The sequence below is a fragment of the Aythya ferina genome (assembly GCF_964211825.1).
Source record: "Aythya ferina genome assembly, chromosome: 1".
Lineage (NCBI taxonomy): Eukaryota > Metazoa > Chordata > Aves > Anseriformes > Anatidae > Aythya > Aythya ferina.
In genome coordinates, this window is record NC_140296.1 from 90268428 (window position 1) to 90284559 (window position 16132).

A 16132-nucleotide genomic window follows, 5' to 3' on the forward strand; every position below is an offset into this window, starting at 1 on the left:
TGGAGCTTGATTTTCATTATGGAGAATGTTTTTATGTATTGAAAGAAGAAAGAAACAATTTAAGAACACAAAAACAACTAGGTGTGATTTTGCTTTTAATAACTGCAGCTTAATTTGTAACTTTTCTTTCCTTTAAAACAAACAAACTTTCCTTCCCTCTCCCCCACTGTCCTTGCTATTTCCTTGACTGTTTCAGTAATTAAGAGTCTGGGGACTATCTTCACGTTTATAAAGCATAGAGGATGAGTAGATAATGCACCAGGAACGGAAGTGGGAATGGAAGCACATAAAAAAGAACAGGATCTTCCTCTTCCAGCAACAGCAAACGATTCATCTCACATCAGAAAATTGCACTCATGCACTTCTACAATGCCTCATACAGGAGCACGAAGAGGAGAAGAGCTACAACCACCACATTTACTGAATCTTCAGACTGCCTACAACTTGACACAGCTCTCTCTCAGGAATCGGGAAGTACTTGGAGGCTGCTTCAGCCAGTGCTCGGGCAACCTGTGAAAGTGGAGATGCAGAATTTCACCTTGCTTCCCACCCTGGCTTGCTACTCTGTACAGATACACTGGTGCTGACCACAGACAGATAGATGTTTGCTCCAAACCCTCCTGAGCTCAACCTATCTGGTCCTGCTGGATTCAAGTTCAACCCCGGCAAACCTCTGTTCTGGGAACAGTTATGAAGTCTGATCACTGCTGATGCAGGACAGATCCTATCTCTGGAAGACATCACGCCCTAATTTTTTTGTAATCTTCCCAAGCTACCCTACTCCCACCTTCTGTATCATCTTTCCCTAATCAACAGGGGAAGAGATAAGATTACTTCACTTGCTTCTTCACTGTTCTTCACATTTACAGGTGTATAGGTCCTTCTAGCACAAGTGTCAATGAGTGCTTCCCTGATATTCAGAACTGGTACCCTCAGTTCAGAACAGAGGGCAACATCTGGAGCAAAAAAACCTGCAAAAAGTGGGCAGCTAACAGCTCAACTCACAGCAGCAGCTGCAGGATTATCCTGGAGGAGGGTGAAGGAAAATGACAGGATAACCTACACTCTTTCAGGCTTGCACATCCAGAATACTGCCAACAGTTTTACTCATAGACCCTCTCCCCAGATTAAACTGACATAACCAAGAAGATGAGGAAATATGTCCGAAGATCTTGTCAGGACAAGTGAAACTTCCTTTTAGGGGAAATATTTAGAGCTTTTTTTTTGTATATATATATAAAAAAAACCCTCTCTCCCCAGCCCCACCCGCCCCCCCCCCCAAAAAAAAAAAAAAAAAGGAAAACGTTATTCCATGAAAAAGACAGAACTGAAGAGAGGAGTCAGGGTGGCAAAAAGCAATGAACTGGGGACGACTTTTGTAAAAGCGTATCTTTTTTTTTCTCCTCTCATTATGACAACAGGTCTAATGCTGGGAAAGGCCACAATGAATCCAATGAAAAGAAAAATGGATACTTTACAAACCTACATTAGAAGGCACCTAAAAAGGTCGACTTCACATACAGTTCGGAATATCTTGCAGGCCTCTGTACTCGAGAAACCTCAGCCTCACTACATAAAAACTTTTTTCATTACCCCTATGGCTCTTTGGGTCAAAAATATCCAAATGTGAACTATCTTCCAAGCCCTAGTAACAATGAGTTTAAGTGAAATTCTGGATTAACCAAAGAATCAGGGGTTCCCTAGAAATTCTAAAAATTCTGTTCAGAGGCAAGCTCTTCACAGTTTTCTTAATTCAGGTATCGTTAGAAATTTACTCAACATGAAATCCTAGCAACAATCGCTTACATATACACTATTCAGAAAAGCAAATCAGGACGTTAGTCAAAAATGAAATCATGGTACCTGCAAGCCACTGGAGAGCCAAACAGGTTGGAAGAGCCACGTGAAAAACTACTTAACCAAACGCTATTTAGAAAACTCCAGTTCCTTTAGAATTCAAGGGGTATACAGTGAATGTTGTCAGTGTGTAGGAACTACACATCAGATATCGTTGTCTTCACATGGTAAAGACATGCTTCAACTCCTGGTTTATTAAAAGACTGAGTCAGTGTATAAAATGACAAAGTATTGACAATATAGAAAGTCTGAAAAGTTTTTTGCATGGGAAAAAAAGTTATTGTCCCAACGTACCTTGAAGACTACAGTAAAAGACAGGAGGTATGTAGTAACTCCACAGCTACCCCATCTTACCCCATTCCAGCAAAAGGATGTGAAAGAGCAAGGCATGTGTCAACCAAGGGAGGGTGACCTCTCTCATTTGAAGCTACACTAGGAAATAGCTCTTTTTTCCCCAACTAAAATGAAGTACTGCATTTGAACAAAAACAAGTGCCTGGGATCACTTACACCTATAGTTTAGACCCCATTCTTGAAGGCAACAGAGCTATTTTAATAAAAAGATCAAACTCTTAGCGGATCTTCAAAATTGAGGCAGCTCTTTTGTCCCACAACTTCTCAGTCAGCTGATCCAGAATCCCAGTGGCTGACTGGTCTCAAGTCTCATAATTTGCAACCTAAAATTGCTCAGGACTAGTCTGCACACAGCTGCTTGAGTGTTTTAAGCACAAAAAAGTATTTGCAAAGCCCTTGCACAATCTTTCTCAGGTTATCTTTTCCTAAACTGTGTTTCTTCAAAATCCCCTCCTAAAAATGACTCTACCTCCCAATCATCACAGTTGTCTTGCTCACATCATAAGGATGTATGAAAGAAAGCATCTGCTTACACAAGAAGAAGCCAAACAAATAGAAGGGAGAGTACCAATGAAAGCGGTGTTCTCTGCAACTAAATATTTTAAATCCACCCTGCACTCAGCTACAGCTGGATAGAACTTCTTAAGCAGAACCAGGTCAGTATTACAGTTACGATCTGTAGCACACTAACTTAGCTAAGAAGATAGTCTATCAGCTGTACACTTCAAATAATTTGATGTCTGTTTCCTAAAGCAACGCAAGTTATTATGACCCCACACTTAAACCAAACATTCATTTTTAACCTGTTCATCTCAAACACTTGAACACAAGTCAGCTGACAATGCTTTATTAGCACACTAGTATTTCAAACAGGAGTAAGAATTTAAAACACTAAATTAGACAAATGGCTTTCCATATACCTGAAAAGTTCCCTTCCTTCCCCCTACTTCCCAAACAGTGAGTGCACACTGCAATTTTTTCATGCTTTCATTTGGCTTGTCAAAATTATACCCAGCAGTTATTTCAATTGGTTTTACAGGAGATGCAAACTTCAACAGTGTACTAGAGAAAAAACACATTTGAGACAACAGTATTCTCACTCCCACACAGAGAAAACGGAGGCAGTAATGAAGAACGGTATCACTGAAACCATCAGAATGCTTCTAGATAGTTTTGTTATCATCAACCTTAAGATCACTGACGTATTTCTTGGGACTCTATCTTGAGAGCTCTCCCCTCCTCACTTTCCTAGTAACGCTGACTGTGATCCAAATCCAAAGCGTGTTCACCTCCAGGTAACAGCTCAGGGACTGCAATCACCCTCCTCTTGTCCAGCTGGAATGGGAAAAGAGGCCTTCATACTTCAGTGCAAAAAAGAAGCCCTCTGTCCCACTGCCTGCTCCTAGACCCCGCATCCTTCCCCCTTCCCTCACGTCTGCCACGTTCCAGCACTGCTGGTAGGCTGCAGTAGAGAGGAACTCTTCAGTCTCTGAACACCATAACTCCTTCTTACTAGAGGGAAGAGCCCAAGCAGAGAGAATCATCCCATCATAGGAGGAGAGTTGAAAAACTAAAACCCTCAGTGTGCAGCACAGGAGAGAGCTGGTCTGAACCCAAACACATTGCAGAGAGCATCCTGAAAACTAGAGTAGCATTAGCACCAATCATGACATTGTTTTTTGATACTAAAAATGCCAGCAACTACACTATTACTATGCACAGTAACTGTACATATTCATGGTCCACAAGTAAAAGACAATTAGAAAAAACTGTAGTTCATGTGACCATCGATATGAAGACCAGTGACTTCAGTTGTGACCAATGCCCACTTTAACACAAATGAACTATTATCACATTCTATTTATAACTTTAAAATTTGGAGATGTGTATCAACATAAGAAACTATACCAAAGCAACCTGCAATCCTACTGTTAGAAAGATCAGACAGTCTTTATGGTACCCCTCTAATGCTAACATAAACCAACGTCAACTTTAATAGGTGCAGACAATCAATATCTGTTTTTAATATCTGAAAAAATCCCCTCAGAACAAGGACTGTAGCTGCCATAAAAGCCATATTTGGACTTTCGATTCGATATCAGCTTTGCCTGTTCTAACTTAAAGACAGGCGTTCTCTTTGGCACAAAGAAAGCTCCTCTTATATTTATATGGAGTTCCTACGACAAACTCAGAATAGTTCTTACTCAGATGAATACCCAAGATGTTGCAGCCCTACATCCACTGTTTTATGAACTACTCAATGCATTCTGAATGCAAATGTTACCATCCCCGGATACAGCAACATGTTTCTGAAGGCCAAGCTAGAAATCCCCAGTAACTTCTTGCATGAAGCGTGCTTGCGTCAGCCAAGTCTGAAGACAGGACAGTAACCTAGAACACAACAGGGCTGGTGAAGTAAAACTACGTGACTAATGCTAGCATCATAAACACCACTTTACAAAGTTTAACAAGAAATTGGATTTATTATTCCAATTTTTATCCCTGCATAGCTTTCAGCAATGGAAATGGTATATTGGAAATGCATGCAAATGAAGACTGCCCTTCATTTTTTTCCCTAAAGGAAACATGGATTAAGATTTCTCTCTATCCCTCCTGGCTTTTCTCCTGCCCTCTATCTATTCAAAATGAAAAATGCATGCTTACAGAACTTAAACACATTAAATGCCACATAATAAACAGTTTATCACTCTGTCATTCCCATCTACTCTCTCACATACTGTGTAATACACTGTTACTGTTGCACACTCCAGCAAAAGGCTGTTATCCCTACATTTATACAAAACAAATCTCATCAGTTTATTTTATTTAAAATCATTTAAAGTTTACTCAAGTTCAGAATAGGCTTCAACAAATTGGAACACAGTGTCAGCTACTGAACTCCCATAAAGGGCTCATTTCTCAAGTCAGTTGTATGGGAACTTTGGGATTTCTTTTATAGAGTTAGATGAAATATTCCATCATTTCACAATCAAAGATCTCTTTCCCATGCCCTTTCTGGAAATACCTTTTACTACTTGAAATGACAGCGGTAACTACCTCTTTAGGAACGATAAACTATACATGTTTTAACATTTCTTGTGTCTAACACGCAAATTGGGGGCAGATGTGCTATTTGCAAGAACCAGATTACTGTATCAATCAATAATAGCTCACAGGAACACGCAGACATTTAGTTATGTTTCACTGAAAGATATTTAGCAAGACGCATATGTAGCAATGCAAAGCAGATTAACAAAGGTTTTCCTCAAGTTGCTTAAAGATGAGCTGGGTGCTACCAAAAAATCAGAACGCTGAATAAAGCTACCACATCCCTGGTTCCCCGGAAGTCAGCTGCATAGTACTTCAAAGAAACAGGAAAACTACTTGTACAACCACACACGAAAATGTGTGTTTTTTATTTTTTATTTATTTTTTAAGAGGACTGACGTGACATCTGTGCAGAAAACCCTTCACACCATCACCGCTGCTATTTTCAGTGATCCATCCTAGTTTTGCCACAGTGCTCTTGGCATTGTTGTGCTACTGTGATTCAATATTTATCTGTTAGGTCTAGTTACATCGCAACACACCTGCAATACTTAATTCTCACATGAAACTTCCTTGGCCAATACCTCATTCACAGTTTTTGAACCTTGAATCCCTTCAAAATTCTCTGATCACAAAACAGAAAGTCATCTGAGATGTGTAAACATCTGGACTGCTGTGAATTATCCATTCCCTGAAAGAACGTGCAGTCACGTCAAGCATAATCACTTCACCTTCTTTCTAACGGTAATCAGGTATGCAACAAACTGCGTGTGAACTGCAGTGGTTAGCATAAAACCACTTGTGAAAGGAGCTTGCCAAAAATCATCTTCAAAACGCGCCTAATAACAGAGTTTTGCTCCTCGGCTACGGAAGCTCCCCACCAATAACCAGCATTAAGCTAAAGTGACCACATACAGCTTATGACTTCAAACAAGGCCCTTTGAGCTTCATGTTTCTAAGAGTTGTTTGTATTGAGAGAAAGGTAGTAATACCCTGGGAAATGACAGAACAGACTGCTGAAACTTCCGCTGGCAACAAAGTAACCTGCTAAGTCCGAGACCTGCATTTTAGCATAATCCCGAGGAAAGATTAATTCTGGAATATTTTTAGACCTAGCCTTGGAAGCAGACAGCAGTAGATGAAAAGCGTACTGGTGGGGAGTGGGCAAGAGCATACATGCAGCAAAACCTCTTTGTTTACAATCAGAACACAGGGAACGTTATTCTTATCAAACCCACTGCCAGGAAGAAAAAACTGCAGGCACCCAGAACCGTGTCACTACCAGGGCTCCCCAGCAATCTCAGCTCCCGAAGGAGAAACACACAGCAAACTGGGAAGTCACAACACTGCTACGTCTTCCACGTCCGTTTTGCAACACAAGCACAACTACAGAAGATATGCGAAAGATGACGGATGAAAAGGATTTCGAAACAGGCAGTCACGAAAATCTGGAGGGGGGGAAACAGAGCTCAGCTTCTATTCTTTATCACAGTCTGATTTGGGGGGGGGGGGGGGGGGGGGGGGAGGAATGTCTGCGTTTCCTTGGGGCGGTTGCACACAGGCTGCGACTTGAGCTGTCACCTCCACCCAGCCCCAAAGAAGCGGCGACCCCAAGGAGGGACACACCAGCGACTAGCTCAACTCCCGGCTTTGAGACGAGCCTCCAGCACCGCTTTTAACACCAACAGTTGCATAATGAGACTTGGGAAGGCCAAGTTCTCCCCCTTGCCTCGCGCACAGCCCCATCTCTCTGAGCCGAGAGGGGGGCAAGGCAAGGTCTGCACGCAAGCCCGTGCGCGCCACCGGTCCTGCCGCTAACAAGCTGGTCATTGTGCGGAGAGAAAGGAAAAGGGAGAATGAATAAATAAATATATAAATATATAAATATATAAATAAAGGAATACCACCCGACACCTGGCGTGTGAGGACACCCGAGGAATAGGTGGATTTATGGAGGGGGGGGGGGACACACCCAAGGAATAGGTGGATCTATGGGGGAAAGGGGGGGGGTGGGGGGGGAGAGCTCCTCTTTTCCTTCGCTGATGGGTGTGCCGAGGATGGGATCCGGGAAAGTGGGGGGGGGGGGTTGGTTGGAAAGGCGGAGGAGAAGAAAAAGGGGGTGGGCAGCGGCTGCCGCTTGCTGCATGCAGGCAGGCGGGCTGGGCGGTTATCATGGTGGCTGAGCAGCCACCGGGGCGCTTCTCTTCTCCCCCCCCCCCCACCCCTCCCTCCCTTCCACCACAAACCCCACCAGCAGCGCGGGGCCGGCTGCCCAGCATCCCTCTCCCTCTCCCTCTCCCTCTCCCCGTCCATCCCCGTCGTCTCCCCCCCCTCCCCGAGTAGTCCCTGCCGGCGGGGACTCACTTGCCGATCACCTCGCACAGCTCGTACACGTCCTCGAACAGCACGTCGTCGTCGGCCATGGTCCGCCGGCGGGGGGCTCGCAGGGGCGGGGGCTCACACAAGGGGCGGGGGAGGGGAGGAGAGGGGAGGGAGGGGTGGGAGGGGAGGGGAGGCGCTCACCCCCCCCCCCGCCGCGCCAACGGCCGCGCCAACGGCTCCCCCCCCGGCGTCAGGCGGCGTGAGGAGGCGCCGCCGCCGCCGCCGCCGCCCGGGGGCTCCCGCGGCCGCGCCGGGACTCCCCGCTCCTCCTCCTCCTCCTCCTCCTCCCCGCTCCTCCTCCTCCTCCTCCTCCTCCGGGCCCCGCACGACCCCACCTTCCTCCCCCTTCCTCCCCTCCCTCCCCTCCCTCCGTCCGTCAGCCGGCGGCTCCGGCTAGCGGGGCGGCGCGAGGTCCGTCATGGAGGGGCAGGGAGCGGCGGCAGCAGCAGCAGCAGCAGGAGGAGGAGGAGGAGGAGAGGAGGGAGCGGGAGCGCGCACCGGGAGGATAATAGCGGGCGGGGGAGGGGCCGTGCGCGGCCGTTGGGCGCGCTCCCGATCGCCAGCAGCAGCAGCAATAGGGCGCTCGAGCGCTCGCCCCGCCACGGAGGGAGGGAGGGGAGGGAGGTGCGGGCGCGCTCCCGAGCGCCGTCACGCAAGCGCTCGTGCGCGCGCGCACGCAAGTGGGTGGGTGGGGGGGTGCGCTCGCTTCCTCTCCTTTCTCTCTCGCCCCGCCCCGCCCGCCGCCAGGGGTGCGCAGGCGCGGATGACGTCATGGGGAGGGGAAGGGGGGCGCAGGTGCCGGCCGGCAGACGTTGCCCTCGCCTCAGCTACCCGCCCGCCCGCCCTCAGGGACCAACGGTCTCTGTACGCGTGTTTATCGCGACGCTGCCTGTCGTGACAGAGCCCCCCCCGTGACAAGAGTTGGTGTCCCGCGTGCTGGCCGGGCGCGGCGGGAGTGGTTTTGTCCCGCCAGCCTCGTAGTTTGGAGCTTTCTGTCAGGCAGCGCTCCTCGCTGTCCCTCAGAGTGAATTAAAACCACCTCTTATTAATTAATAACGCATCCAGCTTATTAGTTACACATCCAGCCGGGCGGGTGCCTGGTTGTGCCCTCTCGACAGCTACTCAGCCATCTTTCCATGTCCAAGAGCTCCAGTGAATGTCAAAGCACCGAGTCCTCACCCTGCTGGATCCCATACTGCAATGTTTAACATTTTCACAAAAAGCGCCTTACAAAAGATGCCGAGTTGCCCAGGTGTGCTTTCCCGAGCCTTGGCTTGTAGGAGAAAGCAAGGCGCTGCTGAAGGAAGCAGTCATCGCTCTTTCGGTTTCCCAAGTATTTATTTTGCTGAAGTGCTTTGGCACCCGCGCAAGTACTTATAGCTCATTAATGCAAAAGTAAGTTATACGGTTGTTCCTCACACACAGGAAAAAAAAAAAGAAAAAGCCTGTCAGAGCAAGATTATCTGATGAAATAGTTTAAAGGTTAGCTTTAAAATGCAGAGCCGAGGACACTTTGTCAAGAACGTCTCGTTCCTGTCTCCATACAAATTCAAAACAAAAAAATAAGAAAATCAGCAAAAAATAATTACACCTGTCTGCTGCACAGTGGTAGCATATAAGGTGAGAGACACTCCCATGAGGCTATGGTCTATGCCATTCAGACCTTTAAAATATTAAAACAACATCCACTATTGCTAATGCGAATAAGTGGGCAGTACAGTTAGATTTTTGCTTTCCCAAATTTCACACAGGTTAATGTGAGCAATCTTTTTTTCCTTTTGTGAAATGAGCAGACCAAGTGCCACTTAGGCCGCACAGCAGTAATTTTCAGCATATGGGTGAGCATTCACTTACGTTTTGAAAAGAATTTGCCATCTGATTATATGCAGAGTCATCATTGGGAGCTAACAAGAAAAACTGGTACAAAGACACACAAGGAAGAAAACTGTTCATAACAGATCCATCCCATAACTGAGGCAAATGCGTTTACGACTCTAGCAATGGACGTCTCACCTTCCTCTGAAGGCCAAGTGCTGAGCATTGTACCTGGGTGCGACAGATGAAACCCAAACCAAGGAACACTGAGCATAGTAATACATGGGGAACTTCGGGCCAAAATATTGTAATAGAACAAGCCCTCTGAGAACTTTGGAGGGTAGTTGGCTACATTTGGGGGAGACACAGGACATAAACATAATTTTCTATTAATGGTCAGAGCACAGGGAAAAGAGAGACTTAAAGCTGTTGTAATGAGAAGGTAGTTTCTTGGAAGACAAGAGTACAAATGAACTTTCCTTAATAGAGGCGCTTCATTCCCTAGGATATAGGTTACTTAAAGTGTCCTACTACCTTCCATGAAGGAGGGTAGTAGCTTTATTTTTTTTATTTTTTATCTGATGGGCTAAGCTTCCTATTTTTTTTTTTTTTTCTCTGTTCTGGAAAGAACTTAAGACCTTTGTTGGAGCAAATCTACCATTCATTGCCTAGGTTGGCAACAAGCAAGACAAATCTCTCAAAGCCTGCAAATGTTGGAGTTCTCCACGTTCAGTGCAGGGAAGGGTAAAAAGAGATGCTACCCTTTATGCTGCATGAGGAGAATCTGTCTGAACTAGGATCTGTATGCAGATCTGTTTTATTCAAAGTTGTACACAGAACCAGCAGAAACAGCAAGTATATCACTAAATCAGAAATTACTAGAACTTATGCTGTGACTAATCTCGTGTTCAGATTGAATGGGCTCGAGAAAATACAAGCATTAGTTTGCCAAGTTTGTCAGCAGCCAATACCCAACAGCACGACCATCCAAGCAATATATATGCAGATATGTTTGTGAGCATGAATTTCATCCACAAGTTTGGATGTAGTCTTCCCCTTTCACAGGCAGGCATTATTCATTTTCACCCACATACTCAATACATCTCCTTGATAGACTCTGAGTTTAATTTAAAAGTTACAGGTTGAATTCTGAAATTGGCATATCTAACATCTCACAGAAAAGTAACTAACAAAATAATGTTTGAAATACAAGCGGAAAAATCTTTATGCTTGAGACCTAGAATGATTTCTTTGTAAGGATAATGGTTGGTCTGGAAACAGTTCAGGGCATCAACTGTTGCAGGGCTGGGAGAAGGACTTCACAGGAAAAAAAAAAAAAAAAAAAAAAAAAAAGGAGAAAAAAAAAGGAGAAAAAAGGAGAGAAAAAAAAAGGAGAAAAAAGGTGAGGGGGGCCCTGCTGAAGGGAAAGAAATGCTTTATAGTCTCTGGTAACCCTCCCCATCCACTGCATGTTTGAGTGGCCTTTCAGTCAGATTCTGAACTGCCAGGTTGCAGTGTTGTATTCTTGGGCAAACCACTATTGTTTAATTCAAAAGTTTATTTTAAACTCCTATGAAGTAGTTAAGTGTGGGCTTGGGCACTAGAAAGCCTATTTCTTAAAATCATGTGGTGCCTTCAAGTTTTGTTTGTCTGTGGCCTTCGCAGGGTTTGCATATATGACCAACACACTGTGGATGAGCCACAGGCAATGGTAAGTTGTTCAAAGACTGTTTACAGAACCACAGTTACCAGTTGCATTATATGAGCCTTTATAATGATTTCATTTAAGAGTGTGATGTAAAAGGTATGTGGTGATGAACAAGAAATTTTAAGGGTTTGACAGTGTTCTGTAAGTGAAAAGATGTAGGAAGCACCAACTTGTGTGCTTCAGTATAACTACTCCAGGTACTTTGACCTGTAATCCAGGTATTAATTCACTCCTTGATACAAAGTCTGAGGATGACACTGGCACTGAAGATGAGTTCTGTTAGCAGTTCAGAAAAGAGAATGTTAGAGATCTACCAGATTTCTGATAAACAGTGCTGTGTAGTTAAGGCATGCAAGTTCTGTGACCTGGAAATAGTTCATATTTTGGGCAATAGAAATGTATTTTGGTTGCAATCAAAAGAGGCAATGTTTGGATCACACCAGACTTACACAGTTTTAATCTGTGTAAAAACATTTTCCAAGAATACTGTACGAAGTCATCAGCCAACCCTGAAGAAGCCCGGATAACTTCTTACAGAAGTATATAATTAAATCAGCTTTGAAATTTACTATGTGGCAGAGCAGCTTGCAGTTGCAAAACTCAGGTGCAGCACACAGAACAAGTAGTTCCACACCCAATTAAGGAGGCTGGGTTTCACATGAAAGCAAGTGAATGATGTTTATCTAGGAAGATAAATCTCCAACTGCATTTTTTTTTTTAAAGTTCCTCCACAGTGTGAAGTCTCCGCTGTTCAATGAGAAGTGGACTTTCACTGCCACTGCTCTGCACTGGATACGCTATCAGGTCTCCTTTCTGCAGCCCCCTATCTTCAAAAGGCCGTCAGAGCTTATCTCTGTACCTTGCCCCCATCTAATTCTGTTGAAATTGACCCCCAGGTTCAAAAGTTCTTGGGAGAGACACAGATGTGTGTACATGTATGTGAACATGGCAAAGCATAAACATTTTCTCAGGCAACCAGCTAAGGACTGTCTTTTGTTTTGCTTTGCTTTGTTTTGTTTTGTTTTGGATGAGGAACTCTTTTTCACTGACTTTCAAACCTGATGACCACATCACCTTTAGAAGATACTCAGCTCATACTGAGCCAGCTGGGAGAGAATGCCAAGTCAAGTAATCAGGCAGGTCTTGGTCAAGGAACGGTAAGAGAAAGTCACGTTCCTTATCTGTAATTAGATCGTAGTCACAATTAAATATAAATGACAGTAACACCACTGAAGATAATACACTAAACCAAAGCTGAGTGTGTCTAATACTACCAAAGACACTCATGGTCACCATTCAAAGTCAGTTTCCAGCAGTGAAACAGTCCCTTGTAGGAGCAGTTTTCAAAAGAGAGGGGAGAACTCAAAAATGACATAAACCACTGCTTAAGAGGGTTTTGTTTTCAGCCACTCCTTGCCATTTCATTTTTCCTCTTGTTGTATACTGTGTACCTGCAAAAAAACTTGATTGGATTACTGGAGAGCTTAAGGACACACACACATTTTTTTCTCCACAGTTGCAGCTTTTTCTCATTGACAGGTATGGATTAAGTAATATATATTGTGAAGGAAATCTCCCCATGATCCTTTTACAGCAACTTTTTTAAATTAAAAAGGTCTTACAAGATATACAGGGGATAAAAGCAGGTAATAAAAACACGTCAAGATACTGGCTATCTTTACATCATTATCCTAAACAGAAACTTGTGACTATATCTACCTGTACATAGATAAGTAATTTAAAATCACATTATAAGAACAATCTCAGAATGCCACATGCTAGCACTAAAATAAAGAAGAAGAAGAAGAAGAAGGAAAAAAAAACCCCACACGTATATTTTCCTGCCATTTTTCTTCTTTCTTTCATTTCTCACCTTCTTACTATACTTTGTAAAATGTATCAAGCTCTTTTGTGTAGACAGATGCCACCCTAATAGGAACTCCAGAAGGGCCTCACAAAGCAGAACCAATGCCCAGACAATCCTTGGTGCAGTTAAGTGCAAAGGAATACTGCATCTAGAGGAAATCCTAATCTACAGCATCCCTGCACAGTGCTGAATTTGGAACTGGCAGTTACAGCTGCAGAAAGAGTCATCCTCACAGTTCTCAGAAACCATTGCTGCAGGGTGTAGCAGCAGCCAAAAAAAAAAAACAAAAACACACAAAACAATCAAACAATCAAACAAAAAGTGAATAAAGTACTGGGCATCATCAGGATAGGCATGAAAACAAGGCAGAATGTGTCATTTTCTCTCTGTAGAAAACTCCAGTGCACCCACAGCTGGAGGGCTGGGACAGCTCAGGCCTCCCCGTCTCCAGAGGAACACAAAATGTTGCTGGTGATGTAGAAAGGGAACTGACTGCAGACAGGGGCTAGGCTTTCATGTACTTTCTGAACTCTATCTCCTTCTGCCACTGCTCTGTTCTCATTTTTCAAGGTGTAAATACAGTCTTTCACTACAAATTATGCAGTCAACTTCTCCACATTCAGGGAAATCACAAGTCAGCATGCTGGGAATGCAAAGAATACACCTTACACCAGGAAGACCATGTTATTGATCTCTGTCTACTGTCAGGTAAATAGAGCTAGGTGAACCCATTAGGAGATTTCTTATATTCTCAGCCTTTCAGTTTCACCCTGTGTTTCATTTTTCATTCACAACTTTGTTGTTTATTTTGTCCTCATTCTGCCACCACTTTATTTTCCAAACCCTATTTATTAGGTTTGAGACGCCTATTTTTTTTTTTTTCTTACTGCATTCTCCAACTCACTATTTCTATTAATGCAGTAATACAATCCAGTAGCTGACAAGCCTTGCAGTTCTTCTAAGACACCTTTTTGGCTTTACCACTTATCCTCTAGCCTCAGGGTAAGCCAAGCTTACCGCATTTTAGAACTATAAGAGAACATTAATTCTGTAAATAGTTATTTGCCACGTGTTCTTTCTTCGTCATGTTCCAGCTTTTTTTTTTTTTTTTTTGCCTTTTTTTTTTTTTTTTCCCCTCCTAGTCTTTTCAGCCTACATCCTTTTTTACATAGGGTACAGATTCACTGAAGGGAGCAAACACTGCTCTCCCTGGTCACTTGGCTGCTTATCACCTGCTTCTCTTTCTTGCTTTCCCTTGCTGAAGCATTATGCCAACATTGTGTAATTATTCCCACACAAGCTTAGAGACTCTTTTATCCTTCAAGAACAAAACCACCTGTAATGGAAGGAGTGAAGGAGTTAGTGTTGACTTCCTGATTTGGACTGGCAAAGTTACAATTCAGAAAGCCTCTTGTACTTCTTTGTCTGTAGAAACCCAATTCACAGATTTATTTTATTTTTAGCAGGTCTTAAAAATTTAGCAGAGAAAAAGTCCTGTAGGGCAAAGATGTGTGTTTTCTGTGTCCCATAAAATTCTGTCCAGGTTTGACAGATGGAGAAAGTGGTATATATATATATATATATATATATATTCATGTGACTTTCATTGTCAGCACAGTTCTGGCAGCCTACAAACCCAACACTAGCATTCTTACCTAGGGCAGCACCTAGTGCAGCCAGCTTTGTGCTGGTAAAACCCAGCACAGCTGGGCTATAGCTAAAAGGCTGAAGTGAAAGTGAAGCTCAGCAGATGCAGAGAGAAAAACAAACCACACTTGGTGATACCTCTCTCTAAACCCAGCAATGTCATCTCCTTAACCTCTTCTTTTATAGGCTCAAGAGCCCCTGTATTTTAGAGAAATTTGAGCCATACTCCCATGATGATCTGCTACATGTGGTTTGAATCTCATCACAGGTTATTGTGAGTAGGTTGGAGCCTTTTCATTTAGGAGGAGAAAGTACTTTTCAAAAGGTAAAATATTGTTTTTCTGTTTCAAAAAATATTTGTGTGCTATGTGTGAAATGATTATCAGGACTGCTCTCCTATTTGCTCTAACTATTGGAATGGCAATAGAGAATGTAGCAGAAGGTGGGCAGAAGCGGAAGGATAATCCTGGTATTAGGAGATTCATATACAGATGAACAAATCGTTATTTACTTTATTGTAAAGTGTTGTCCCTGGTGATGTTTTTCTCACTGTTTACACATGAGCCCAATGTGCACAGTTTCAAGTATTTTTGGCCACCAATGCTTATCTGGAGACAGGACTTCACCTTGAATTTTCGCAGAGCTCCAAGCATACAGCAACATCAAACACATCTCTGTTTCTTCACCAGTATATGTTGCCATAGGAGCAGGGGAAAAACAAGGATCATAGAAACATATAAACGCTTCCAAAAGAACTGCAGTCACAATGAATACCTATTCCTCCTTAGTATGCATTTTACATATGGTGACTCCTAATCAGAAGTTCTGTCTGAGGCTGGTGATGTCTTTAGCACACGTAACACAACAGCATCTGGGAGAATTAAATTCTGAAGGTTGTATTTTTACTCTAAATTAAGGAGTACAAAGATTTAGGAGTCATTATGTGTTTTGCGAAGAGAAGAGCCAAAAGCAACACTTTTTTGATGAATTTATATAATTTCTGTACCAGTCACTGTAGAGCTGAGCTCTGGATGGATGTATTGGCCTCTTCAAATGGGACTTAACAAAAATTGGAGCTCTGAAGAGGGATGAAGGCGTATATACTTTAACATCTCTTGTCTTCCCCAGCTTAGGGAATGGGTAGTTGTATTACCTGTCGCTCAGATTCTGAACTACCCACTTACAGTGAGTTGTTTTTAGGCTAATGAAGGCCATCAGTGTTGCTGATGGTCCACCTCTGTGCTGGAACAGGCAGGGAGTCATAAAAGAAAAGCATCTCCAAGGCTGCTGCAGAGCAGGAAAGCAAACTGGTGTCCTTGCCACGCTGCCACCATTTGCCAGTCAGATTGCTCAGACTCCCTTGCTGTTTGGGTTCTCTTTGAAGAGGATTTACAAATACAAAGTTGTTGACTACATGCTCCAGACCCACAGGCCCTGGGTGTGCCCATGCTAAGG

At 43.6% G+C, this 16132-nt stretch overlaps 1 protein-coding gene across 8 annotated transcripts in view; it reads right to left on the bottom strand.

The window, feature by feature from the left end:
* Positions 1–8228, bottom strand: part of CASK (calcium/calmodulin dependent serine protein kinase) — a 214501-nt gene extending 206273 nt beyond the window's left edge. For 4 of the 8 annotated variants that reach the window (XM_084505705.1, XM_084505701.1, XM_084505706.1 and 1 more), the window contains exon 1: positions 7623–8226. In XM_084505705.1, coding sequence (XP_084361831.1) covers positions 7623–7681 — 59 coding nt within the window. In that variant the 5' untranslated portion in view covers positions 7682–8226. Of the gene's footprint in view, positions 1–7622 lie in introns of all 8 variants that reach the window. The other 4 variants (XM_084505704.1, XM_084505702.1, XM_084505699.1 and 1 more) reach the window with 2 other exon arrangements.
* Positions 8229–16132: the final 7904 nt, after the last annotated feature.